This window comes from Scyliorhinus torazame, chromosome 7 (assembly GCF_047496885.1).
Source record: "Scyliorhinus torazame isolate Kashiwa2021f chromosome 7, sScyTor2.1, whole genome shotgun sequence".
Lineage (NCBI taxonomy): Eukaryota > Metazoa > Chordata > Chondrichthyes > Carcharhiniformes > Scyliorhinidae > Scyliorhinus > Scyliorhinus torazame.
Window position 1 is genome coordinate 109466032 of NC_092713.1, and position 26546 is coordinate 109492577.

At 43.3% G+C, this 26546-nt stretch overlaps 1 protein-coding gene and 1 long non-coding RNA gene across 2 annotated transcripts in view; one reads left to right on the top strand and one right to left on the bottom strand.

The window, feature by feature from the left end:
• The window catches only part of tprb (translocated promoter region b, nuclear basket protein), a 243904-nt gene that overhangs the window by 74395 nt on the left and 142963 nt on the right, over positions 1–26546 (top strand). The window contains exons 17-23 of the mRNA XM_072511248.1: positions 8085–8233; positions 9210–9372; positions 10498–10632; positions 19953–20093; positions 20963–21125; positions 21684–21850; positions 25096–25248. Coding sequence (XP_072367349.1) covers positions 8085–8233; positions 9210–9372; positions 10498–10632; positions 19953–20093; positions 20963–21125; positions 21684–21850; positions 25096–25248 — 1071 coding nt within the window. The remainder of the gene's footprint in view (positions 1–8084; positions 8234–9209; positions 9373–10497; positions 10633–19952; positions 20094–20962; positions 21126–21683; positions 21851–25095; positions 25249–26546) is intronic.
• LOC140426450 (uncharacterized) lies at positions 18154–23648 on the bottom strand. Its single transcript, XR_011948204.1, has 3 exons — positions 23216–23648; positions 22109–22208; positions 18154–18218 (listed from the first exon to the last, which is right to left on the bottom strand). It is a non-coding gene; the product is annotated as an uncharacterized lncRNA (long non-coding RNA).

Here is a 26546-nt window from a genome sequence, read left to right on the forward strand (position 1 = left end):
AGAGATTGAATAAACTGAGATTGTTCTCCCTACCGTGATGAGGGCTGAGGGGTGACTTGATGGAAGTTTATAAAATTAAGTGTATAGGTAGGGTGAACAGTTGGAGGCTTTTTCCCAGGGAGGAAATGACAATTACAAGGGGCACACGTTCAAGATGAGAGGGATAGGTTCAATGGAGATGTGCAGGGGAAATTTTTACACAGGGTGGTGGTGGCCTGGAATACACTGCCAAGTGAGGTGGTTGAGGCAGATGCGTTAGCGACCTTTAAGACTAATCTAGATAGGCACATGAACAGACTTGGTAGACACGCGATTTGCGCAGCCTTGGGGGACCAAAGGGCCTGTTCCTGTGCTGTATTGTTCTTTCTTTGTTAATCAATGTGTGAAGGCTTCTTCTGTGCCAGGTTGTCTGGCAAATGATAAACATGTTACCTGGACAGCTGGCAAAATATTGCTCATGATTGATTTGAAATTCTTTCATAAGGAGTCTGATAGCAACCTGGCTGCTGAAAGGTAGGATTTTAAATAGACGTAGTGTTATTGATGCCTGGTCAGGTCTCAACAGTGCTAAGATACTGGACCAGAACCACAACGTTAAAAAACATTTTTTAGATTGTGGAAAGATCGATTAGCTCCAAGAGTAATTACATAAGAAATAGGGCTTGGTTATGTTTACAAATAAAACTTTATTGAAACAAAAGCAAAACAATATTTAAGATTCATACCGAACAAGAACAGCTTACAAGTAGCTTTTAATTCTAACACATGATTTTCCATTCAACAGCATGTAAAATTAACATAGAGCTCTCAACTCCACTTATGCAGGCAGGCAAAAATGATACTTGCATTTATAGAACATATTCCTGCTGTCACTGTAGCTTCTTCAGACCCCTTTCCAAAAGCCTGTATCTGATAGCTTTTCATGACCTCTTTAGGTAGCTTTTGTGAGGGCCACGAAGAATCCAGCACGAGTTTTAAGGATACAAAGTAATAACATTTATTTCCTATAATATATATATATACATAACAGTAGTAGTAACTTCCCTTGCTACATACTCCTTCCTGCTGGTTCCTGAACTGGCCAGCTTTATTTATACTAGGAGTTTACTAATGGTTTCTCCCCCCCCCCCATTGGGGAAGCTCATACTCCCACAGGATTGTGGGATTGTCATTAGTCCCCAGCCAATGGTAAGTAGGCAGGTTATAACATTTCCCCCCCAAAAAAAAAAGTCCAAGGAATCCACCGAAGACCCTGGCGAAGGAGGGCGTCGGACTCGTTTTGCCGCGGCGCTGGATCAGGCGGCGTGTAATGAGACTGAGACCGGCGCTTCCGTGATGAACGGCGCAACGGTTGTACATCCACGGCCCGTGGACCCGAGGATTCCCCCTCTGATGCATCCTGTGTCTCCATCTCGGAGTCAGAGTCTGCTGCCTCCGTCATGTCAGCGTCTCTATCTCCATTAGGTTCTGTAACGACCTGCGCAGGCTTCGAGTGAGGCACCAGTGGAAGATTGTGAAGACTACCTTCCCTTGTCTCTGGTCTCTGCGGCTGTAGAAATGAGCTCCGGGGGCGGGGAATCTTTTGAGGGGATAGTCTTCTGGACCGAACGTGGTCTACATGTTTGCGCTGGAGATGACCCTGGACTTGCACTTGGTAAGATATAGGGCCCGTTTGGCGAAAGATTACACCAGGAACCCACTGGGCACCACCAGCAAAATTCCGAACGAACACTGGGTCACCGGGCGCAAACTGCCGAATCGGCCGATGCCGAGAAAATCCCTGTCCCTGCCGTTCTTGTGTGCGGCGTACTTTTGCGCCAATGTCCGGGAAAACCATACTAAGGCGGGTGCGAAGTCTCCGGCCTATTAGGAGTTCTGCGGGAGATACCCCAGTCACCGCATGGGGGATGGTCCTATACGTAAACAAAAAGCGAGCCAGTCTCGTGTCCATTGATCCGGAAAACTGCTTCTTTAGGCCTCTTTTGAATGTCTGCACTGCGCGCTCTGCCAACCCATTTGAAGCCGGATGGTAAGGGGCAGTGCGGATATGGCGTATGCCCGTCATCTTTATGAACCTCGCAAACTCCTCACTCGTGAATGGAGTGCCGTTATCCGTGACCAGCACCTCGGGGAGGCCATGCGTACTAAACGACAGACGCATCTTTTCTTTTTAAAAAAAAAAAAAATAATTTTTTAAAAAAAAATTCTCCTCCATTTTCACATTTTCTCCCACATTTACATCCATCAACAATAAACAATAATCAGCAAGATATGTCAGGTCCCCATAATAACAACGATCCCATCTACCCACCAACCCCCAAACCTCAACCTGCATGTTTACATAAACAAATGACAAAAAGGAATCCGGGATTACCCGTAGTCACCCTTAATCTTACACAGCCCCCACCCCAGGTCTCCAGCTCCTCCCGTCCACTGCCTCTTGTAACACTCCTCCCCCCAACCTTGGTTCCTTCCCCCCCCCCCAACTTTCCACCCCGGCTAGACCACTCGGACCCTGTTCTGCCAGGCTCCGATGGCCGCAGCCCCTCCCCCCACCTCACCCCCCGTTCACTGGCCGACACACACCGGCCAGCGTGGAGGACCCCGCCCAGGTCCCTTTCCCACTTGCCTGGCCCCAGGAAAGCCCAAAGATCCCCTTTTAGCGCACAAACCCCGCATATCCACCTACACCCCAAAGAACTCTCATTTCGAGTGAAAGACCCGTCCCTTCCCTTGTCCAAATATATACCACATTGCTCCTTTAATCTCTACACCCGCGCGCAGTGATACAAAAAAGAAGAAAATACAGTCATGAGGTTACATCGGCACATGGCCATTCCTCAATTTGTCAGTTCTGCCACAGTCCTTCTGCTTTCGCAAACTCCTCCGCTGCTTCCGCCGTTCCAAAATAAAAGTCCCTGAGCGTGTAAGTCACCCTCAGCTTCGCTGGATATACAATGCCGCACCGCACCTTGCTAATGTGCAGTGCCCTCTTCACCCGGTTGAAGGCAGCCCGCCTCCTTGCCAGCTCCACTGTAAAGTCCTGGTATACACGTATACCAGCTCCAGCCCACTGCACCACCCCTTCTGCCTGGCCCAGCTCAGGACCTTCTCCGTCACCCTGTACCTACGGAAGCACAGAGTCACTGCCCTTGGCGGCTCACTCGCCTTTGGTACAGGCCTCCACGACCGATGAGCCCGATCCAGTTCATATCAGGAGGGATCCTCCCTCTCCCCCAATAGTTTTGCCAGCATCGCGGCAAAATACTCAGTCGGCTTCGGTCCTTCAACTCCTTCGGGCAGCCCCACAATCCTCAAATTCTGTCGCCTGGATCTATTTTCCAGGTCTTGCATTTTTCCTCGCAGATCCTTGTTAGTATCCATCACCTTCCGCATCTCTTTCCCCATCGAGGCAAGTTGATCACCGTGCTGCAATAACGTCTCCTTCACTTCCTTCAGCGCCTCCCCTTGCTCTCGCACCTCCGCCACTGTGCTTGCCACCTCCGTCCTCACCGGGGAAACCGCCTCTTCCACCAGCACACTCAAAATCTCCCTCCTCTCCTTCCTCGCCGTCTCCATGCATTTCGCAATCTGCGCCAACTGCTTTTCAAATTCCGCAGCCATCACCTTGGTTATTTCTTCAGCCGTAAGCAGTGCAGCCTTCCCTGGTGCTCCAGCCTCCATTTTTCCTGGTGACCCCAGTGACCTTTCCACTCCCCGACGGACCTCCAGCTGGTTTTTGTTCGGCAGTTTTTTTTGCTCACCCTCGACATTTTTCTTTGGGTTTTTTTCCCTCCTGTGTCTTCTGTGTCTCCTCCTTCGTGCCTTCTCCCTGCTTCTGCCGCCTCCGTGGGACCGGGCTTAAAGCCCCGAAAATACCGTCCCCGCGCGGGAGCTCTCCATTGTGCGGCCGCCTCCCGCCCGCCGTCACCGGAAGTTCAGACGCATCTTTTCAATTGTTGCGCAGGACGTTGTCCCCTGCATCTTATGCACCTCTAGCCATTTAGACTGGGCGTCAATTAATAGAAGGAACATGGATCCTTGAAAAGGGCCTGTGAAATCTGCATGCAAGCGTGCCCAAGGCCGCCCTGGCCGTTCCCAGTGATGTAGGGGCGCGGCTGGCGGAAGCTTCTGATGCTCCTGGCAAATGGAGCAGTTTTGGGCCACCATCTCAATGTCGGTGTCGAGGCCTGGCCACCAGACTTAACTCCGGGCCAACATTTTCATTTTGGTCATGCCTGGATGCCCATTGTGCAAGTCTGATAGTATCAGCTCCTGGCCTTTTTCCGGGACAATCACACGCGTCCCCCACAAGAGGATGCCGTCTTCCACGCTGAATTCTGACAGCTTGGAGGAAAATGCCCGCAACTCGCCTGGGAGCTGTCTATGCTGCCCACCATACAGGACTATGTGCTGAACCTTTGACAGGACTGGCTCCGTCTGGGTCCACTCACAGATCTGTGATGCCGTGACAGGCAAGGTGTCCATAAAATTTAGGGTTGCAACCACCTCACCGGTCGTGGGGGTCGACATGGGGCCGGTCGATAAAGGCAATCGGCTCAGTGCGTCTGCATTTGCTATCTGCGTACCTGGTTTGTGCTCCAGAGAATACCCGTATGCAGCAAGCAACAAAGCCCAGCGCTGGATCCGTGCAGAAGCAATGGGCGGTATTGGCTTATCCTCTCTGAAAAGTCCCAGCAGAGGCTTATGATCAGTCACGATAGTGAAATGGCGGCCATACACGTACTGGTGGAAGCGTTTCACCGCAAAAACCACTGCCAGGCCCCCCTCCTCGATCTGCGCGTACTTCTTCTCCGCTGCAGTCAATGTGCGGGAGGCAAAAGCTATCGGTCGCTCGGCCCCGTTCTCCATCTTGTGGGACAGGACGGCCGCAATACCATACGGGGATGCATCACATGTGACGAGCAAAGGCTTTCCAGGATCATAATGGGTTAGTAACCCAGACGACGACAATTGTTGCTTTACCCGCCGGAATGCGGTTTCTTGCGGCTGACCCCAAACCCAGGTGTGATTTTTCTTTGGCAGAAGGTGCAAAGGGGCTAGCGTAGTTGCCAGATTGGGGAGGAACTTCCCGTAATAGTTTACGAGACCGAGAAAAGAACGAAGATGTGAAGTGTCAGTCGGGGCGGGGGCCTGTTGAATTGCACGCACCTTCTCTGCGACGGGGTGCAGACCTTCGCGGTCCACCCGATAACCTAGGTAGACTACTTCCTTTGCCTGAAATACGCACTTTGTACGACGTAAACGGACACCAGCCTCTGAAAAGCGTCTTAAGGACAGTCTCCAGATTTTCCAAATGTTCTTGCTCCGACGTCCCTGTAATCAAAACGTCATCTAGGTAGACAGCAACATGTGGTAAACCTCTCAAAATGCCCTCCATAACACGTTGAAAAATTGCGCAGGCAGAGGATACTCCAAAGGGCAACCGTGTATATTCATACAGGCCCCGGTGTGTATTAATCGTTACATATGGTCGGGAGGCAGGGTCCAGCTCCAACTGCAGGTAGGCGTGACTCGTATCTAATTTTGTGAACGAGAGTCCACCTGCAAGCTTCGCGTAGAGATCCTCCTATGCGAGGCATTGGATATCGGTCGAGTCGGGAAGCCGTATTCACTAAGTTTATAGTCGCCACACAAGTGAACTGTGGCATCTGGCTTCATTACAGGTACAATTGGTGCTGCCCAGTCAGCAAAACGGATGGGCCTGATAATACCCAAACTCTCCAAACGAGTGAGCTCCCCTTCTACCTTCTCGAGCAAGGCGTAAGGCACCGGGCGCGCCCGGAAATAGCGCGGCGTGGCTCTTGGTTCGACTTGGATACGGGCTACGGCCCCTTTTATTTACCCCAAACCAGTCTGGAATACATCTGGGTATCGTCCTGGCACCTCAGTCAACCCTTCAGAAACTGTCTGGAGGATGTGCTGCCATTGCAACCACAAATGACGCAACCAGTCCCGACCCAACAGGCTGGGCCCATGGCCACGCACCATGATAAGTGGGAAACGCCCCTCCTGGCGTCCATAAACAACAGGGGTCATTGTAGTTCCTGCAATGTCCAGTGGTTTCCCCCGTGTAGGTGGCCAACCTGGCCTGTGAGTCGGTTAATGTAAGGGTCTGTATACCCTGCTTGATGCGGTCGAATGTCCTCTGGGCGATCACGGAGACCGCTGTGCCAGTGTCCAACTCCATCTCAAGCGGGTGGCCATTGACCCGTACTGTCACCTTAATGGGGGCCACACGGGGAGCTGCCACACAATGCAACTGCAGGCAGTCGTCCTCCGTCTCCACGTCCTCAGGAGTAGTCGCCGCAAGTTCATCCACATGGAAGGTACGGCCTCTGGGCAGGTCCCAGTTACGGTCCCTGGGCTGGTCCCTGTTTCGGTCGGACCGACGGCGCCTCTGGCGCCCCCAGGACCGCCGTCCACGACGGGGTCGGCGCCTACAAGTCTGACACGACATGGCTCCTCATCCATTGGTTCTGGAGAAGGCTCCCTTCGGGGAGGAATGTCCGACGGCCACTGGCGTCGGTCCGGACGTTGCTTCGCCCAAGGTACCGCAGGAGTGCGGGGGGACGTTTTCGGACGGAAGGGGTTGCGCCCCAAGGCATGCACTTCCATTTCCTGTAGCTCCTGCACTCCTCGTTCTGCGCTCTCTCGGGACAATACTATTTGAATGGCCTGTTGAAAAGTCAATGTTGGCTCAGCTAACAACTTTCTCTGGGTGGCCGCATTGTTAATACCGCAAACCAAACGGTCGCGTAACATTTCTGACAAGGTCTCACCATAGTCACAGTACTCCGCAATCCTGCGTAACCTGGATAGAAAATCGGCAAGGGATTCTCCAGGGGTCCTCTCAGCAGTATTAAACCGGTAACGCTGGACTATTGTGGACGGGGTTGGGTTAAAAGGTTGCCCCACTATATTCATAAGTTCATCAAACGTTTTGGTGTCCGGCGCAGCTGGGTACGTAAGGCTCCTAATCACCCCAATCGTATGCGGGCCGCAGGCGGTGAGCAATATGACCACCTGGCGCTCGTTTTTGGTGATATTGTTTGCCCGGAAATAGTAACGCATCCGTTGTGTGTACTGGTTCCAGCTTTCCAGCGCAGCATGAAAAACATCCAAACATCCGTACAGAGGCATGGTATAATAGAAAACAACTTCCTACCTGTATCCAACAAAAATCCAGAGAGGTGGCTTCAGCAGTGTAGACAGCTATTCACTTTAACCTTCGGCGCCAGTTTTGTGAGGGCCACGAAGAATCCAGCACGAGTTTTAAGGATACAAAGTAATAACATTTATTTACAATAACATATATATATAACAGCAGCAGCAACTTCCCTTGCTGCACACTACTTCCTGCTGGTTCCTAAACTGGCCAGCTTTAATTATACTAGGAGTTTACGAATGTTTCTCCCCCCCCCCCCCCCCCTCATTGGGGAAGCTCATACTCCCACAGGATTGTGGGATTGTCATTAGTCCCCAGCCAATGGTAAGTAGGCAGGTTATAACAGTAGCCTTCCAAAATCTTTCTGCCCCCAACTGTTCAAACAGAATTCTTTATTTTTTTTTTAGTTCCGCCTAGCCCTCAAAAGATGTTTCTGACCAAGTATGTCAGACTTGAACTGATCATCACGATATGGATTTTTGATTGCCCACTCCCGTTTACACAGAACAATTGGGCCATGCTATGAATACGTGTTTCCCGGAGGACAATGGATCTTGAGTGAACAGGGGTATCCTGTTTATTCCCAGTAACGAGTTTAAGTCTGATTGGGACAATGTGACTCTGGCCAGGTATGGGAGTACACCTCTGACTCTGCCAGCAGTTTTACCCTCTTCTGTTAACCCCTTGATTGGCCACTGCATCTTAAATCCAATTTCCTAACATCTCCCAATCGTAACAGCAGTACTACGTCCAAATACTAATTCATGGAGAGGAATTTATGAAAAGTAACAAATGTAAACCTATTCATTGCGTAAACTAAATTAGACCATTCTTTTAATCTAGCGAGTGGTAAAATTTTAAGATGTACCATACTTACAAAAGTACTTCATTTCAGCTCCAGTTACACTTTGAAAGTTACAAGGCAGAAAAGGCGGAGAATGACAAAATGTTAAATGAACAGAATGAGAAACTTCAAGATCAACTGACACAGCTGCGAACACAGAGCACAAAACTGTCTACGCAGTTGGAATTTGCTTCTAAACGGTATGTTTGGAGAGTCAGGCCTCTAGTTGGACAAGTTTAGATCTAGTGGGATATATAAAAGCTGTATGAGGTGATCAAAGGTTGGAACAGTAGCATGGTGGTTAGCACTGTAGCTTCACAGCACCAGGGTCCCAGGTTCGATTCAGGGTCACTGTCAGTGTGGAGGCTGACGTCCTCCCCGTGTCTGCGTGGGTTTTCTCCGGGTGCTGTGGTTTTCTCCCACGAGTCCTGAAAGACGTGCTTGTTAGGTGAATTGGACATTCGGACCTCTTCCTCACTGTACCTGAACAGGCACTAGGGGATTTTCACGGTGACTTCACTGCAGTCTTAGCCTACTTGTGACAATAATAAAGATTATTATTATTATTATCATAGTATTCCACTATATTAACCAAATAAGTCAAATATTGTGATGGACGTATCCTGTCTTTTGTAATATTCTTGATTTGTAATCCATTATAACTGACAATGGATCTTACATCGGTGACAAACTTAAATTTGATAAACTTATTTCCTACTGTTTCATATTTCATATTTCTAATTATGAATCTAAAGTTTTCTTCTTTACCATGTTGGATTGCCCCACAATGTGTTGTGCACAGTTGAGGTCCAGAACTCATTTTTAGTCATGATACTGGGGATCTGCAGACTGAATTTGAGGTTAATTTTCTTTGACTAGCTGTGAAGCCACAGTGGTTACTACAAATCGGCCAAAACCAGATGGAAAACATTCCTGTTTTTGCAATGAAAGGCTCTTGCTGCAAGGTCACACATTCGATCAAAGGAAAATGTGTTGATAGTTTTGGAGATTGTCAGCATCTGCACAGATGTTGTCAAGATCACATTATCTTGTTCTGATCCATGCTATAACTGCCATGGTTCAGAGTGCAAGTTTGTTTTCCAGCACTAGTGTCACTTACTGTTTGACAGGCAGTTTTTCAATGGGACATCTTAAGAATCTCTCTTTAAAATTTAGGTATGAGATGTTGCAGAACAATGTCGATGGATTCCGGCGTGAGATCGCATCACTGCGCGATAGGTGTCAGAAGCTCACTACGACTGTTCAGAAACAGGAACACATCATTAGCAACATGACTCAAGATTTACGGGCATCAAATGAAAAATTGGCTCTAGAGGAGGTGAGAATTTTATTATTTTAATGAGCGCTCCATTTGTTTTCTGGATTTGAAAAACTGAAAACATCTGGGCTTGTAGCCTATCTCCAACTGTTCAATAATTGGATCCAATATTCTTTTTACATGAGTGATCGAGCTGTTTATGCCTATAATTTTCCATAGTGAAGTATTTCATGGATTCTGGTGTGTGCAGGGTGCATTTTATTTGAAAACTGAAGAAATTCCACAATATTGCTGTTTACTTCAAAGGATATTGGACAAGAAACTTCTGAGCACCAGGATGGTATATCTGGGGGGTAGGAGGGGTATCCCGATGATGTGCTGGGGAACCCCTGCCCAGATGTTGCCCCAGGTAAAGACTGCACAGTTGCTGGCAAGTTCAAGCCTTCTTTGGGAAATTATCTGCACTGGAATCCATCCAAAAATAGGATTGTAAATAGTTACTCCGCAAAAGTTAAAATTAAAACTACTTGTAGATTCTGGGCAACTACTGTACTAACCCACCCTGTACTAACTTACTTAGCTTCTCCTTTAATTGACAACGGCCTAGTGCTGTGAAAAAGGGGGCTTAGCTTACTTTGACCGAGTTGCCCTCGACTATAGGTAGGCCTCGTAAACTGCTGCACTACACAGTTGCCTGAGTTGCAAAGTTGACTAACATAGGATCGTCAGAGGGCAGCACACTGATGCCTCACGACGCTGAGGTCCTAGGTTCAATTCCGGCCCTGGATCACTGTCTTTGTGGAGTTTGCACATTCTCCACGTGTTTGCGTGGGTTTCACCCCCACGACCCAAAGATGTGCAGGATAGGTGGATTGGCCATGCTAAAATTGCTCCTTAATTGGAAAAAATTTATTGGATACTCTTTATTTAAAAATGGATAGGATCGCCAGGCAAGTAATTTTGAGTGGAAGTAATAGCCCATGAATGGACTATTGTTTCCAGGATTGCTTGCATAATGGTTACGTTATATTTTTTAAAATTCCGTTATCAAATGTTTTCAGCTGATATTGTCCATGGAAAGTATTAATTAATTTAATTTGAATCATTTGGGCATTGTGACAATTCGGGAAAGCAGATAAGTTTTTGAATTTTCTTTTGTATCTTTCTCCAATCCCCTTCCTGCAGACTCGTGGTGAAAACTTGAGGAAAGAGAAAGATATGTTGAAGATGGTAGAAGTACGTCTTACTCAAGAGCGAGATTCAAAGTTCGCTGAGCACAGGGGCCAAAGCTTACTGCTAACAAATCTGCAGTCTATTCAGGTACATATTGCAGGACTGCAACTTGTTGATGAGAGACAACCTTTCAATCTAGAACCTAGTGTGTGTGAAGTCTAATTGAAAGCAATGTTTGCGGAATGAAATTACTGAAGCTTGGCATTGTGGGCAAAATTCATGGTCTTGGGTGAGGTACGAAAATGGATACTTTAACTTGATGTAGTTCAGTGATTCAACCATTTAGCGCTTGTATTTTCCAGCGCACCTTTTGCGTCCAATCCTTTTAGAGTAATTCTTTGCTAAATCTCTTGTACTGGACCAAAAGTCTAAATTCTATCAAAGACTACTAGTAGTTGATTTTGTCTTGCAAATTGCATGAGAACAACTGATAACTCAAGATTGTGCTTAATGGTATTGGCCAGGGTTTAGAGAACCCCAAAGTGTATCATGGAGTTCACCTGACCCACAACTTTTAATAGATTGTGGTTATGGGAAGCACACGGTCTTACCTTACAGGTGTGATGCATCAAAGATCCACAGTACTTTTAAATGAAAACAATGTTTATTAAGGAAACCAGTTTACACTTTATAAACCCACAGTAAATATCTTAACAATTATCAACACGAATAAATCCCTCACAGAATACAGTGCGCTATAAGTAACTCATAATCTTTCCTTGCAACATCCATAAGACAAAAAGAACCGAGAGACATCAGGTTTAACTTCACGACTGAGAACAGTTACCACGTTGAAATCACCAAATAGACATTCATAAGCTTGCAGAGATTCATACACATCTTGCTGTGACTGCAGCGTCTCCAAAACTAAAACGAAACTAAACACACTGTAGCTGCAAGCCCAAAGCGAAAGTAAAAGCTGATAGACAGCCCAGCTCCACCCACACTCTGACATCACTGCAGTAATAAACACCCATTTCTTAAAGGTACTTGACACCTCCCCCCAAGAAAAAAAAACCATCAACTTGAAGATGGTTTCATTTTTCACCTTTTAACTTTCCTTTAAGAAATATGGACAATGAATATACATTTTTTTCTGAACAAAACAAAACACGCAAACATTTAATAATAACATAGTCCATTTTTGTTCTTCCTCCAATTTAATCCTTCTTGATGGACAGTCTCTTTGGACAAGAAGGTCTCTGCACGATCCATCTGTTTCTCCGAGCCTCGGCATTTCTCTTTAAAGTCAGATACTTTAGTTCAATCTGAGCACAGAGTCCTTTGTAATTCTACAACACAGGAGTAATTCTCCAACACAGGAGCATTGGTTATCACAGCTTTAAGGCAGTCAAATGCCTGTTGAAACTCCCCTGTCCACTGAAATTTTTGACGTTTCTTCAGCAAGTCCATCAGTGGCGCAACCACGCTACAAACAATTTGCACAAATGTTTGATCAAATCCACTCATGCCAAGAAATCGCATTATTTCCCTTTGTGTCGAGTGTATTGGAAACTCCTCAATAATTTTAGTTTTCACATCCCGTGTGACCATTCAACCCTGTCCCATTGTATGGCCCAGGAAAGTGGCTTGGGCTTTTTGAAATTCACTTTTAGCTAGGTTTCCCACCAAACCCACCTCCTGAATTCGATCGAATAACTCCAAAAGATATTTTAAATGTTCTTTCCGTGTCTGACTGAAAATTATCAGATCGTCGATGTATATCACACAATTGGGTAATCCTGAAACAACTTTGTTAGTTAACCGTTGAAATGTGGCTTGGGTGTTTTTCATGCCAAATGGCATAACTTTAAATTGGTATATACCATCTGGAGTCACAAAAGCTTAAATCTTCTTCGCCCTATCAGATAAAGGTACCTGCCAGAACCTTTCCGTAAATCCAGTTTGAAAATAAAAGCTGATTGTCCCACTTTCTCAATGCAATCCTCCAAACGTGGGATAGGATAAGAGTCCATTCTTGTAACTGCATTAACCTTTCTATAGTCCACACACAAGCGTTGGGTACTGTCCGGTTTTGGTACTGTCACTATCGGTGAGCTCCATTGGCTGCAACCCACTTCAATTATGCAATTTTCAAGCATACTTTCAATCTCCTCGTTAACCTGTGCCAATTTTAAAGTGTGATGTCTATATGAATGTTGTTTAATTGGAACAGCATTTCCCACATCTGCATCATGTATAGCCATTTTAGTGCTTCCCAACTTATCTCCACAAACTTGCCCATGTGCTATCAATAACTCTTTCAGGTCAATCCGTTTTTCCTCTGGAAGGTCCGTTTTTCCTCTGGAAGGTAACTCAACAATTTATCCCAATTTTTAAGAACATCCTCGTTTTCCAATTTAATTTGAGATATGTCAAATTCAGAGTCATCTGGATTTGGTTTGTCACTTTGAGTTAGAATCATTAAAACCTCCTTTTTCTCTCCTTCCCTTTCAAAGTACCTTTTAAGCATATTCACATGACACACTCGGTGAGTCTTCCTTCTATCTGGTGTTTTTGCCACATAATTCACCTCACTTAATTTCCTTTCAATCTGATACGGTCCACAAAACCTAGCTTTTAAAGGCTCCCCTACCACTGGTAACAATACTAAAACTTTATCTCCACTGGCAAAACTACAAACTTTGGATTTCCTGTCCGCTACCCGTTTCATCACATTTTGTGCAACTTTTAAATGCTGTGTAGCCAATTCACCTGCTCGATTTAATGGTTCCCTAACATTTGACACGCAATCCAATAATGTAAGTTCTGATTTCTCATTCACCAATTTTTCCTAAATCAACTTAAGTGGTCCTCTAACCTCATGACCAAAAATTAGTTCAAAAGGACTGAATTTGATTGACCTATTAGGTGCAACCCTAATTGCAAACAGTACGAACAGAATTCCTTTATCCCAATTCTCTGAATAATCTTGACAATAAGCCCATAACATTGTCTTTAATGTCTGGTGCCACCTTTCTAACGCTCCCTGCGATTCTGGATGGTACGCAGTTGATTTAAATTGTTTTATTCCTAAGCTATTCATAACTCCTTTGAATAACCTTGAGATAAAATTTGATCCTTGATCCGATTGTATTTCTGTGGGTAGTCCATATCTAGTAAAGAATTTGAGTAACTCCTCCACAATTTTTTTAGCTGGAATATTACGTGCTGGAATGGCCTCTGGAAACCGAGTAGGCACATCCATTATCGTCAAAAGACATTGATTCCCACTTTTCGTTTTAGGAAGCGGTCCTACGCAATCAATTAAGACCCTTGTAGGTTCCTCAAATGCTGGAATGGGTATTAAGCATGCTGTATTTATCACTGCTTGAGGGTTCCCTATCACTTGACATGTGACATGATTGATACAATTTAACTACATCTTTATGTAGTACAGGCCAATAAAAATGTTTTTTGATTTTAGCTTGAGTTTTCCTTATTCCCAAATGACCTCCCACTGGTACCTCATGTGCAACTCGCAACACCTCCTTTCTATACCCTACCGGCAATACTACTTGGATGAACTTCTGCCCACTTTTCATTCGCCTGCATATGTAAAGGTCTCCCATTTTCTCATCAAGGCATCACTTTTACGGTAATAACATTCCGGTATACACTCAGATTCCTCTTCCGTGTATGCTTTCTGATACATCCATTTTATTTCTATATCTTTCTGTTGTAACTCCGCCAATTTTACTGAACTAAAAATATCCGCCTCATCCTCCACCTGTTCTTGTTCTTTTTCAATCATCTGATCAAAAATCGTTTATGATAATTGCACTTCTACTTTATCGTCACTCTTTGATTTTTCCTCTTGTCTTAACCTGTGCCTTTGCGACCTTGTTATTGTACAATCCGGAAAAATCCCAGAATATTGGTCCTTCAACATTTCAGTTGTCTGATTTTCCACTGGCTTATCAACCACAGTAGGCATCACTCCCACCTGCGATCCAGCTATATCATTACCCTAGATAAACTGTATTCCTGGACAAGATAGTTTCTCTATTACTCCTACTACCACTTCACCACTCTTCACTGGACTTTCCAACCTTACCTTATATAATGGAATGCTACTCCTCTCACCCTGAATTCCACATATCACCTTTTCTGGCAATATTCTTCCCAAACTACATAACTCCTCATCTCTTACCATTAAAGATTGACTAGCTCTCGTATCTCTTAAAATTGTGACTTCCTTACCTGCTCCTCCTGATACACATGAGTAAACTTTACCCACACAAGTAAATTCTTGAAAGAGATCTGGCACCTTCTTACCAATCACCTTTTGATCAGGTTGTACAATCTTTTGCACCTCCTTCGCTTCACTTGGGCTTTCCTTTACCACTTTAACAAACCCCACTGTCTTATCCTGTTTCACCACATCAGCCTTCCCAGTTCTTTTCTTCAACCACCAACAGTGTGGCTTTACATGGCCTAGTTTATTCCAGTAAAAACATTTGAAACTTTTTCTTTTCCACCCTCCTGGATTTCTTTTTTAATCTGAGGTACACTCTCATTTTCTCCCATCAGATCACCTTTACTTTTACCACTTGAGTATTTCTCATGTCCCCAGTTTCTATCCCTCACAGGCTGAAACTGATGTCGGAAACCACGCTCTGATTTATGAACTAATTCATAATCATCTGCCATTTCTGCTGCTAACCTCGCAGTTTTAATCCTCTGCTCTTCCACATGAGTTCTCACTACATCAAGAATTGAATTTTTAAACTCCTCCAAAAGTATAATTTCTCTGAGAGCTTCATACGTTTGGTCTATTTTCAAAGCCCTTATCCACCTTTCAAAATTACTCTGTTTGATGCTTTCAAACTCCATGTATGTTTGACCAAATACTTTCCTTAAATTTCTAAACCTTTGTCTGTAGGCTTCAGGCACTAGTTCATATGCACCTAAGATAGATTTTTTTCACCTCCTCATAACGTCCCAGATAACTCCTCCGATAGTGATGCAAACACTTCACTAGTCCTACCTACCAGTTTTGTTTGAATCAGTAACACCCACATGTCCTGTGGCCATTTCATTTGTTTAGCTACCTTCTGAAATGAAATGAAAAAGGCTTCTACCTCCTTCTCATCAAACCTTGGCACTGCGTGGACAAATTTAAATAGATCCCCACCAAGCCTTCGACTGTGACGCTCTTTCTCACTATCCTCATCACTATCCTCCAACTGTACATTTCCCTTTACGTCCGCCAATTTTAACTGTCATGTTCCATGGCCATTTTCAGAAGTTCAAACTCTTCTCTCTTTGTTTTTCCTCTCTTTTTCTCTCTCTTTCTTTTTCCTCTCTCTCTCCCTTTCTTTATCCCTCTCTTTTTTTTCTTTTTCCCTGAACTTTATCTCCCTTTCTCTTTTTCTTCTGCTTGGGCTATTCTTTCTGTTTTCCTTTCTTTGCTCTTTTTTTTTCTTCCCCTCTGTATCTCTTTCTCTCTTTCTTTTTCCTCTTTCTCTCTTTCGTATTCAGGCTGCTTTAATTCTTTCTCCTGTTCCATTTGTTTAATTTGTAACTGAATTTTTGCCATTTCCAATGAGTCAAACTGTAACTCAGGCAATTTTAAATGCTTAGCCACCGCCATAATTATCTCCCCTTTTCGCATTTTGTCAGGTAATGTTAACTGCAATGTTTTTGCCAACTCGAAAAGCCTACTTTTAGTCTCTGTCTGTAAGGTATTGCATGTGACCATGTCCTGCCCCCAAAACTTCAGAGCATCTGAAAGTGCCATTGTCCACAACACACTCCCTACTTAAACTGAAATACCACACCTGAAAACCAACCGCAAAATGCTCACCCTCACTGTCTTTAAGTTTACTAAGCCAATTCAATAGATAGACTTTTATCCCCCTCGAGCCCCCAATTTGTTATGGACCAGGGTTGAGAGAACCCCAAAGTGTATAATGGAGTTCACCTGACCCACAACATTTAATAGATTGTGGTTATGGGGAGCGCACGGTCTTACCTTGCAGGTGTGATGCACCAGAGATCCACAGTACTTTTAAATTTAAAATGATATTTATTGATGAAAACAGTTAAATCTTTATAAACCCACAGTAAACGTCTTAACTACTATCAACACCAATAAATCCCCCAAAGAATACAGTACGCCATAAGTAACTCTTAATCTTTCCTTGCAACATCCATAAGTCAAAAAGAACCTTTTGCACAGAAATACATCAGGTTTAACTTCACTATTGAGAACAGTTACCACGTTGAAATCACCAAATGGACATTCATAAGCTTGCAGAGATTCATACACATCTTGCTGTGACTGAAGCGTCTCTAAAATGAAACTAAGCTCACCCTGTAGCTACAAGCCCAAAGCAAAAGTTGACACAGCCCAGCTCCACCCACACTCTGACATCACTGCAGTAATAAACACCCATTTCTTTAAGGTACACCCACTACAGCTATTCTATAAAAAACACCCATTTCTTAAAGGTACTCTCACATGACAGTATTAGTTTATTTTGTACCTAGGATTATAGGTTTAAGACTCACTGGAACTCTGGCCCTTTGTACTTAACTGTAATTACAAGCGCAGATAGGAGAGAGAGGCAAACTGAACTCCTTTATCCTCTGGCAGTCTATTTGCAAGCTAAGGTGTTTTTAATAGTTTTAAAAATGGGCAGTGGAGTATTTCCCCAAACGTTCAGTTGGTGAAGTCCAATATTTAAAATGACTTGCAGCAAATTCTCTTTGAGTCAAGCAGAAGTTTAATTTATTCATGCATCCAATCCCGAGGTGGGGGCTGACTGCAACTTCATATGCACACAAATATACAGAAAAGGGATAAGAAAAGGAGAGTTTTACAACTATGAATAACTTCACAATGAAAGCACCACTGAAATAGGTATTACTTCACATGATTTCCAGAGTCCAGAAAGTCAAAGGCGTGGGTGGGGTGGGGTTCCTTCTCGCTGAAAACAGTGGTGCAGGATTTCTTAATGGTTGGCGATGCAGCAAAATTAGCTTGGTCTACTTCTAGCTTGTCTGCTTGACAGGCAATGATCAGAGGCTTCCAGTTAAACAGGCTTTGAGGGGCTAACACTTGTTGCAGGTTTCTTTGTCAACCTGGGCTCCTACTATTGAATTTTGCAGGTTGGATGTACAACAACAGACAGGGTTAAGAGTCACAAAAATGATATTAGAAGTGTCCCCAAGACCAGAACAAGCTTGAATCATATGATGTGGCCTATTAATGAGACCATTGCAGGTTAACCCGCTGGATCTGCACCTCTGGTCAAGTCCATTGTCTGCCTTGAGATAAATGGTGGCTCTTAACTCTTTGATAAAGAATCATCCAGACTCGAAACATTAATTCCCTTCTCTCTCCGCAGATGCTGTCAGACCTGCTGAAATTGTCCAGATTTTCTCTCTCTTTTGTTTTTGTTGCTCTTAACTCTTGATGGCTCTCCCTTCCTTGTAGTTCAGGCCAAAGAAACTGATTGTCTGCTGCTCCTTGATTTTGTTTATTGTAATGCCTTCCTGTAGAGGGGTGTGAGATTCCACACTGATGACTGTTGCCGCTACTCTTTGGCTAGTTTCTGGATATTTGCAATCTCTATGACCTGTAGCAGCCATCTTCTGGTTCAGTTGAGTCCATTTTAAGGTTTGATTTAAAACCATTTTTGATCCCTTTCATATCTTGGGGGCATCTGTTAGTATTGATTTAACAGGTTGGAAGAAGGTAATTAAAAACACAAAAATTGCTTTGTTACTCTACTTCCAGCAAATTAATCTTTATAGAGGAGATAGAGGAGAATGCTTTGCTTATAGCCTAGTATCGGAATGCTCAGTATCTTGCTTTGCTTCTAGCAGGTGTTCCAGTACAGCTATAACATTGGCATCTACCTGGCAATGTGGAAAGTTGCCCAGGTGTGTCCTGTACTCAGAAACAGAACAAATCCAACCCAGCAAATTACCGCCCTCTCCATCAGCAAAGTGATGGAAGGAGTCATCAACAGTGCTATTAAGCAACATTTACTCAGCAATAATCTGCTCACGGGCGCTCAGTTTGGGCTGCATCAGGGTCACTCAACTCCTGACCTCATTACAGCCTTGGTTCAAACATGGACAAAAGAGCTGAATGCCAGAGGTGAGGTGAGAGTGACTGCCCTTGACATCAAGGCAGCAATCGACCGAGCCCCCCCCCCCCCCCCCCCCCCCCCCCAAAAGCCTGCCTACCATCTACAAGGCACATCTCCTGTCCACTTGCCTGGATGAGTGCAGCTCCAACAACACTAAATAAGCTCAATACCATCCAGGACAAAGCAGCCCACTTCATTGCTCCCCCTTCCACAAACATTCAAACCTTCCACCACTGACGAACAGTGACAGCCATGTGTACCATCTACAAGATGTACTGCAGTAACTCACCAAATTTTCTTAGACAACACCTTCCAACCCACTACCACCGAGAAGGACAAGAGCAGCAGATACCTGGGAACCCCACCACCAGGAGGTTCCCCTCCAAGTAACTCATCACCCTGACTTGGTAATATATCACCGCTCCCTCACTGTCGCCTCTGGGCAACATCTTGGAACTCCCTCCCTAACAGCACACACTGTGAGTGTACCTACACCTCAAGGACTGCAGCGGTTCAAGAAGGCAACTCGCCACCACCTGAAGGGCAACTAGGAATTGTCAATAAATGCTGGTCTGACCAGGTGATGCCCTGTAAAAATGAATTAAAAACAAAAGTAAATATCCAGCTCAATTACACTTTAACACTTTTATTTTGTTCTTCTTTTCAATTACACTAACTCTGAGCATGCACTCTCCTGAAGTGGCTGGTTCCTGTTATTGTAGATTCTTCTGATGATCAACCATTGTGCTGGTGTCCAACCCAGGAGTAAAGGTGTCCAATGTATTCAGTCTTCTATTTATATTTTTCAGGGGATACGATACTGTATTGATTAGCCGTACTCCCCTATGAAGCTTGTTTTCAATTCTATTCAGCAACCATTAAACCATAATTTGTCTAAGCCCAGAAGTTGTCCACCTTTCTATTGCTTTCTCAAGTAATTTTTCATTATGTTAAGTCCTGCAAAAACGTTTGTATTTACCTCGTTTTGATTCAAGGTGTGGCGGTCTTAAACTAAAGCTCGATTGGTTCTGACGCGCCTATATTGTGTATTTCCGTGTGTTTCTGTTTGGTAAATTCATTGTATAATTTTAAAAAGTTGAGAATCAAACATCACTTCAGAACTTTGTTAGTTTCCCTAAGGCATGTTGGATGAACATCAAGCTTTAAATTATTAAATAATTTTTCGTGGTGCAGACTTGGAGTTGGTTTGCGACTGTTTTAGTTCTCCGATATCCGCTGGTGTCAGTTCTTTTGAGAGGATAAGAATTTTAAGTATTAATATATAATTCTTTGAATATGCAGTTGAGTCTGGAACGTGCGGAAACTGAGACCAAGCAACGTCTTAACAGCCAGATTGAAAAACAAGAACGTGAAATAGAGAAGATGAAAAAGAAAGTTGAATATGAAGTGGATCAGCGGCATTTGCTTGGCAGGAACCATGATGTAAGTATATGAAAGTTCACCCATTGATGTGTGTAATGTGTAGGATATGTGACTGGCAGAGTCTAAAGGAAGTGATTCTAAAGGTAAAACCTATGGCTTGTATGTTCATCTGGATAGTTTTTCTGTTTCTGTCTCCCATAACCCTAACTGCTCTGCAGGGAGGTCTTTCATTTTAGCTGTTTCAATTTTGGCAGACTTAAAATAGTGAATTTCCTCTGCCAATTTGCAGGCCATTTCTTTAATCGTAACTGTTATATGGGCATGGTTCAGGTATATTTTAAGTTGTATGGGCGGCACGGTGACACTGTGGTTAACATTGCTGCCTCACCGCTCCAGAGTCCCGGGTTCAAATCCTGCCTCGGGTGACTGTGTGGAGTTTGCAATTTCTCCCCGTGTCTGCATGGGTTTCCTCCAGGTGCTCCGGTTTCCTCCCACAGTCCACAGATGTGCAGGCTCGGTGGATTGGCTATGCTAAATTGCTCCTTCGTGTCCAAAAGGTTGGGTAGCGTTATTGGGTTGTGGGAATGGGATGGAGGCGTGGACTTAAGTGGGGTGTTCTTTCCAAGGGCCGTGCAGACTTGGTCAGAATGGCCTCCTGCACTGTATATTCTATGTATCTATGTAATATGTGGTCATATTTGAAACTGGTAGGTAAGACACACATTTTATGTTAAGAGAGTCCGAATGGAAGTCCTGTAAAGCCTGTACTGATTTGAGGTGCGACTGCTTTGATCGTACACTGCTTGCATAGCACAGGTTTAGTAAAGAACAAGCCATCGCTCCACATATCAATTATATAAAATTAACATACTTCATGAATTCTGCAACTGCTTTATACAACTGTACTTTTTTTCTTAACTTTGCAAAAGATTCACCTTGTGGAATTGAGGAAGCAGCTTGAAACTGAATCTAATCTTCATACGAAGACAAAGGAACTCTTGAAAAATGCAGAGAAACAAATTAACTCCTTGAAGGCACACCTTAACAATGTTGAAACTAAACTGGCAGAGTCTAAAGGAAGTGATTCTAAAGGTAAAACCTATGGCTCGTATGTTGATCTGGATAGTTTTTCTATTTCTGTCTCCCATAACCCTAACTGCTCTGTAGGGAAGTCTTTCATTTCACCAGTTTCAATTTTGGCGGACTTAAAATAGTGAACTTCCTCTGCCAATTTGCAGGCCATTTTTTTCATAGTAACTGTTATATGGTCATATGCAATACTTAATTTAGGTATGCTTTTCTGTGGTGCTTTATTTATATTGTAGGCTTTTCATTTAAGAGACAAACTAAAGAAGATTTTGATGCAGTATTTAACCAGATGTTCTCAGTAAACACAAGTAGGAAAATCCATAAGTTGGGAAAGTTTTCTTAAGATATTTTAATCAGATATTTTCCTGTAGCTCTCTCCAACACAGGTAAATAATCTCATCTGTGACTGAACTTTGGAGGAGCACCTTTTTTTTTTTCAGAATAATTAGGGTGCCAGTTTAGGGTGAACTAATTCACATGAAGAAATCAACTCTTAATGGATGTGACATTATTGTTCAGTGCAATTTTAAGTAGCCATGTACTCTTCTGTTCTATTTCCAGGGAAAACCAATATGAGTGATGATGTTGATGATCTCCAATCACGGCTTCGGCAGGCTGAAGAACAAGCGAGTGAATTGAGAGAGCGTCTCAAGACTACTGCAAGCAATGTCGAACAATACAGAGACATGGCCCTTAGTCTGGAGGAATCCCTCAGTAAGGAGAAGCAGGTTAGTGACTTGAATGCTTCAATGGGCTATTATGTTTGTGAAGGGAAGATGAGTTGTTGATTTTGAAGAGGAACTAGTGCAAGGCTCTTCGTGTTGCTTTTTGTGCAATTGCAAGTCATTGGATTTAGTCGCTATTTTAAATATGCTCCTGAGAACTCTACATTGGAAAGTTTGTAATGACTAGTGCCCTTCAGCTATGATATCCTTATGCATATGGCATAGATTAAATTGAAAGATTGGAGTGGTTTATACTTAGACCTTTGGTGAACTGTTGCCCAATATAGGTTTTTGTCCTCCGATTTGTTGTTACGATCCCTCGAGAGACGGATAACGTAAGAGATATGAATTTCCCAGTGACCTTTGCAAAGAATAATATAAGCATGTTTCACATTTTCAGACTCTTACTGTAACAAACTAAAATCAACACAGGCAACTAATCCACTTAACTGCAGAAACAATGGCCAGGATTTTCCACTCCCGATCGCGCCGGGTTTGGTGACGAGAGGCCAAAATCTTGTTTCACGTCGACAGAAAAGCAGGAAGCAATTGTGCCCCCTCCCCCTCCTCGGTCCTCCCACCCCCAGTCAATGGTGGACCATGTATCACATGTATCACATGTATCACATGTATACCAGGAGCATGGTAAAAACGTTTTAACATAACATTATCAGACCAAGACATCAGAATCATGCACTCACATCAAATAATGCACCCACAGAGGCTTGTTATTGGAACAGCATGAAGCACAACTGGTCTCAGAAAGTGTGCACCCGGTGAGCAGTACTTCCAGGGGAGCTCCGAGGTTAGGGCAGCATTTATGGGGTGGGGTAAGAGTATGGTGCCAAGGCAATGTCAGCTTGGTGTCAGTTACACCTGAGTGAAGATTGTTGCCTGGTTTGCTAGCTGTGTGCTGGGGTGACCTTTAGAAATGGCAGCCAGATCATCATTCATTGATTTTGAGGGGGTAAATCAAACCACCTGCCAGTGTTAATTGTGGAACATGTGCCTGCATTTTTCTTAGTGCTGCACTGTATGCTGGAAAAAGCTACCATTGCTGACAGCAGGTTCAATACCACTTTTCTTGCATAAGCTGTTGTCGATATCGGAACAAATCTTACCCAATGTTCCTTATTCACACAGTAAAACACTATGCCACCATGATACATAGCACACTGTTTTTGAAAACTCACCACTATTCTTAGAAGTCCCCCTATACCAAAAAGGGCTGATATTCTAAATGGTTAACAGGAATTCTCACTCCCCCACTCCGATACAGGCTTCAGTGGGTGCTATTCAGGTCAAACTATGTTTTCAAGTTATCCCCTGGTATAACCCATACCTTCACCGAAGATTTCATCTACTTACCACTTAGTAGCATCGATCCTGGGTCCCGCATTGCTAAGTAAGTAAAGTAGACTTTGGAATAACCACTATTTCAGGTTAAATTAAGTTATTTTATTATATTTTTTCTTTTAAAAGCTGCAATTACTGTCTTTACAGGAAGGTAAAAAGATCTTGCTTCTGGATCCTTCTGGTTGGTTGAAGGGACCTTCAGGCCCAACTTGACAATCAATCTTCTTTAAAGTCTGGTCTTTAGATGTATTCGCTGATGAGCTCGGTTGCTGTGTCCTATCTTTCCCATGTACCGAGCTATGAGAGCTGGCTCTGCTGGCTGTCTCTGAGCTGAATTTACCTACTCTTTAAATTCTAGTCTTCCTTAGATGTATTAGCTATTTTAGCTCGGCTGCTTTGCCCTGTCTCTTTCCCATGGCCGAGCTGACTGTAAGCTGACTCTGCTTGCTTCTCTTGTTCATGCTCTGCTTCTCTCTCTCTCTCCCTCTGAGTTCTGGTTCTGGTTCCCTTTCTTCGGGTTTATATATTTTTCTAACAGTTATCTAGCTTTTATGACTTTATTGTAAAGTAACATTTTTCACTTTGATTGTAAAAAGTATCTTTGATCTAAACATTCTAATCCAACTAAGTATTCATTTTGACATGACTTCACCTCATAGATCTGATTACATTGTTTCCTTTGTGATGTTCAATATGCTTTGGTTTCAATAGAGGTGTGAATTTTAATACCTGTCATTTTTATAGTTTTATTTACCAATTGTGTCCTCAGCTCATAATTTTGACTTTGATTTTGGCTTTGAATTGTGTTTCTCGTAGACTAATAGTCTCCAGTTTTCTTTAATTTACCTGGTTTAGCAAATTTTCACACCTAGAATTATCACCAAATTCAACTGAACCTCATCCTTTTTTCCAGCTGCTAACTAAGATAGTTACTTTCAATGAAGCTGTGAGCCATTGTTTTTGGCTTCATTCAAAATCCTGTTTGTCTTGTTGCTAAGCCTGCTTGACCAAGGCTATCTGCATTTTACAATCCTCTCCTGGCAGCTGCTGTTAACCCTTTGTGGGATCTTTCCCTGTATCCTCTCAGACCAGATATTGCCAGACTTCCATGTTTCAAATGCCACATCTTTCCATATTTTCAATAACAACACTCAGCAAAAATGTAGTTTTCCATTTTTAAAATCCCACACCCCTCCTGACTTTAGCAGGATTTCTTCCTGTCCTACCAGAAGTAATCTTCTAGCGAATCTCCCGAACCAGTTGTTGCCTACTTTGTGTCAAAACTTAAAAAAGACTGAATAAGTTTCAATTGAGTTTTGTCTCCATAATACGCAGGTCACGTGGGTTTTGTACAGGCAAATTTAATATTATGTCATACAGGCTTCCCTCTGGGCTGATTCAACAGGAGGTCTCAACCCCTATCTCCCTCCCACTCAATTTAACGTTTGTTTCAAAGAGGCAGGTTAAAGTATGGAGTCCAAAATTCACAACAAATTTGATGCAGTTCTATAACCAGTTCATAGCCAGACGTGTTCAGATTCCGCATCTGCAAAAACTCATCCTTTCTTACTCCGTAATTCTGCAAGTGAGAGCAGTCCCTTCAATTTGCATGTTTAATTTACAACTTCATCCATCTCAACTTGAGCTTTGGTTCTGTCATGTTGAGAAATGTTCCTGTTAATTTGCAGTTCAACAAGAATGACTACATGTTGTGTCATGTAAGGATGACTTTGTTAACATAAGCAGGTTCTGCACAAAACTGGCATTGAGACGGAAAATAATTTAGATAGCATTCTATGGGAACAGTGGATAAAATTGAATTTAATTTGCCACCCATTTAAAAATCCAAAATGGTGTGAATAATTGAACTATTATGTTGATCCATTTCTCAGGTGACTGAAGAGGTGCGGGCTGCTGTAGAATCTCGCCTCAAAGAGTCTGCAGAGTACCAGAGGCAGTTAGAAAAGCGTATATTAGAAGCTGAGAATGAGAAACAAGCGCTCACTGATGAGAAGCGAAAAACTATAGAAAACTTAGAACAACAGGTAATGGGTCTTTTATTGAAATGTTAGTTGGAACCGTTGAAATTAATTGACAGATGCAATTAAAATGCTGTACATTTGCTGTGTCTATGGATGATGTCTGATGAAGAAGCAACATGTTGTTGATTTCAAACTGAGTTTTGTTAGTATTTGGATTTTTAAATTTACTCTGCTTACCATCTGACATCTGAAAAACACGAGAGTTAGGTTATACCTAAATAGCAACAGTACATAAATGTAACTAGATATCTCCAAATCAATTTACAAAATATATAAGAGCAAAGGTCATCTGTGAAAATGTGACTTGAGCGTCTCTATTTATAACATTTATAAGCCCCTTAGTTCATAATGCTACAAAGTTCTATAAAGACAAATAGGGGATTTTGCTTAAAACTTCAATATTCAGTTGGGTGTTGAAGATGTGTACATTTTGCCAAAAACCTTGTTTAGTAATATAGCAATGAGTGCTGTAAATTAATTGGATGTTTAGCTCTGACTTGTTTACTTTTGTTGACCTGTCATTTGAAATTGAGTTTTACTATGCCCAACCAAAATCGGACAGCAACAGGCTGTTTCTCTGATAAATACTAAACACGCACATCATTCTTTTTGAAGGAAACAAAAACAGACTAGTCCCTTGGTTCTTGTATTAATGCTTTAACTTGTACAGCGGTTATCATGGGAGATTTTAATCTGCATATCGATTGGTTTAACCAAGTTGGTAAAGGCAGCCTTGAGGAGGAGTTTATAGAATGTGCCCGGGATAATTTCCTGGAACAGTATGTAATGGAACCTACAAGGGAACAAGCGGTCCTAGATCGGGTCCTGTGTAATGAGGCAGGATTGATTAATGATCTCATAGTTCGTGATCCTCTTGGAAGGAGCGACCACAATATGGTGGAATTTAAAATACAGTTGGAGGATGACAAGGTAAAATCAAACACTTGCGTTTTGTGCTTAAACAAAGACGATTACAATGGGATGAGAGAAGAACTAGCTAAGGTAGACTGGTTGCAAAGACTTCATGGTGAAGCAGTTGAGGAACAGTGGAGAACCTTCCGAGCGATCTTTCACAGTGTTCAGAAAAGGTTCATACCGACAAAAAAGAAAGACGGTAGGAAGGGGAAAAATGGACCGTGGATATCTAAGGAGGTGAGGGAGAGTATCAAATTGAAGGAAAAAACATACAAAGTAGCAAAAAATTAGTGGGAGACGAGAGGACTGGGAAATCTTTAGGGGGCAACAGAAACCTACTAAAAAAGCTATAAAGAAGAGTAAGGTAGACTATGAAAGTAAACTGG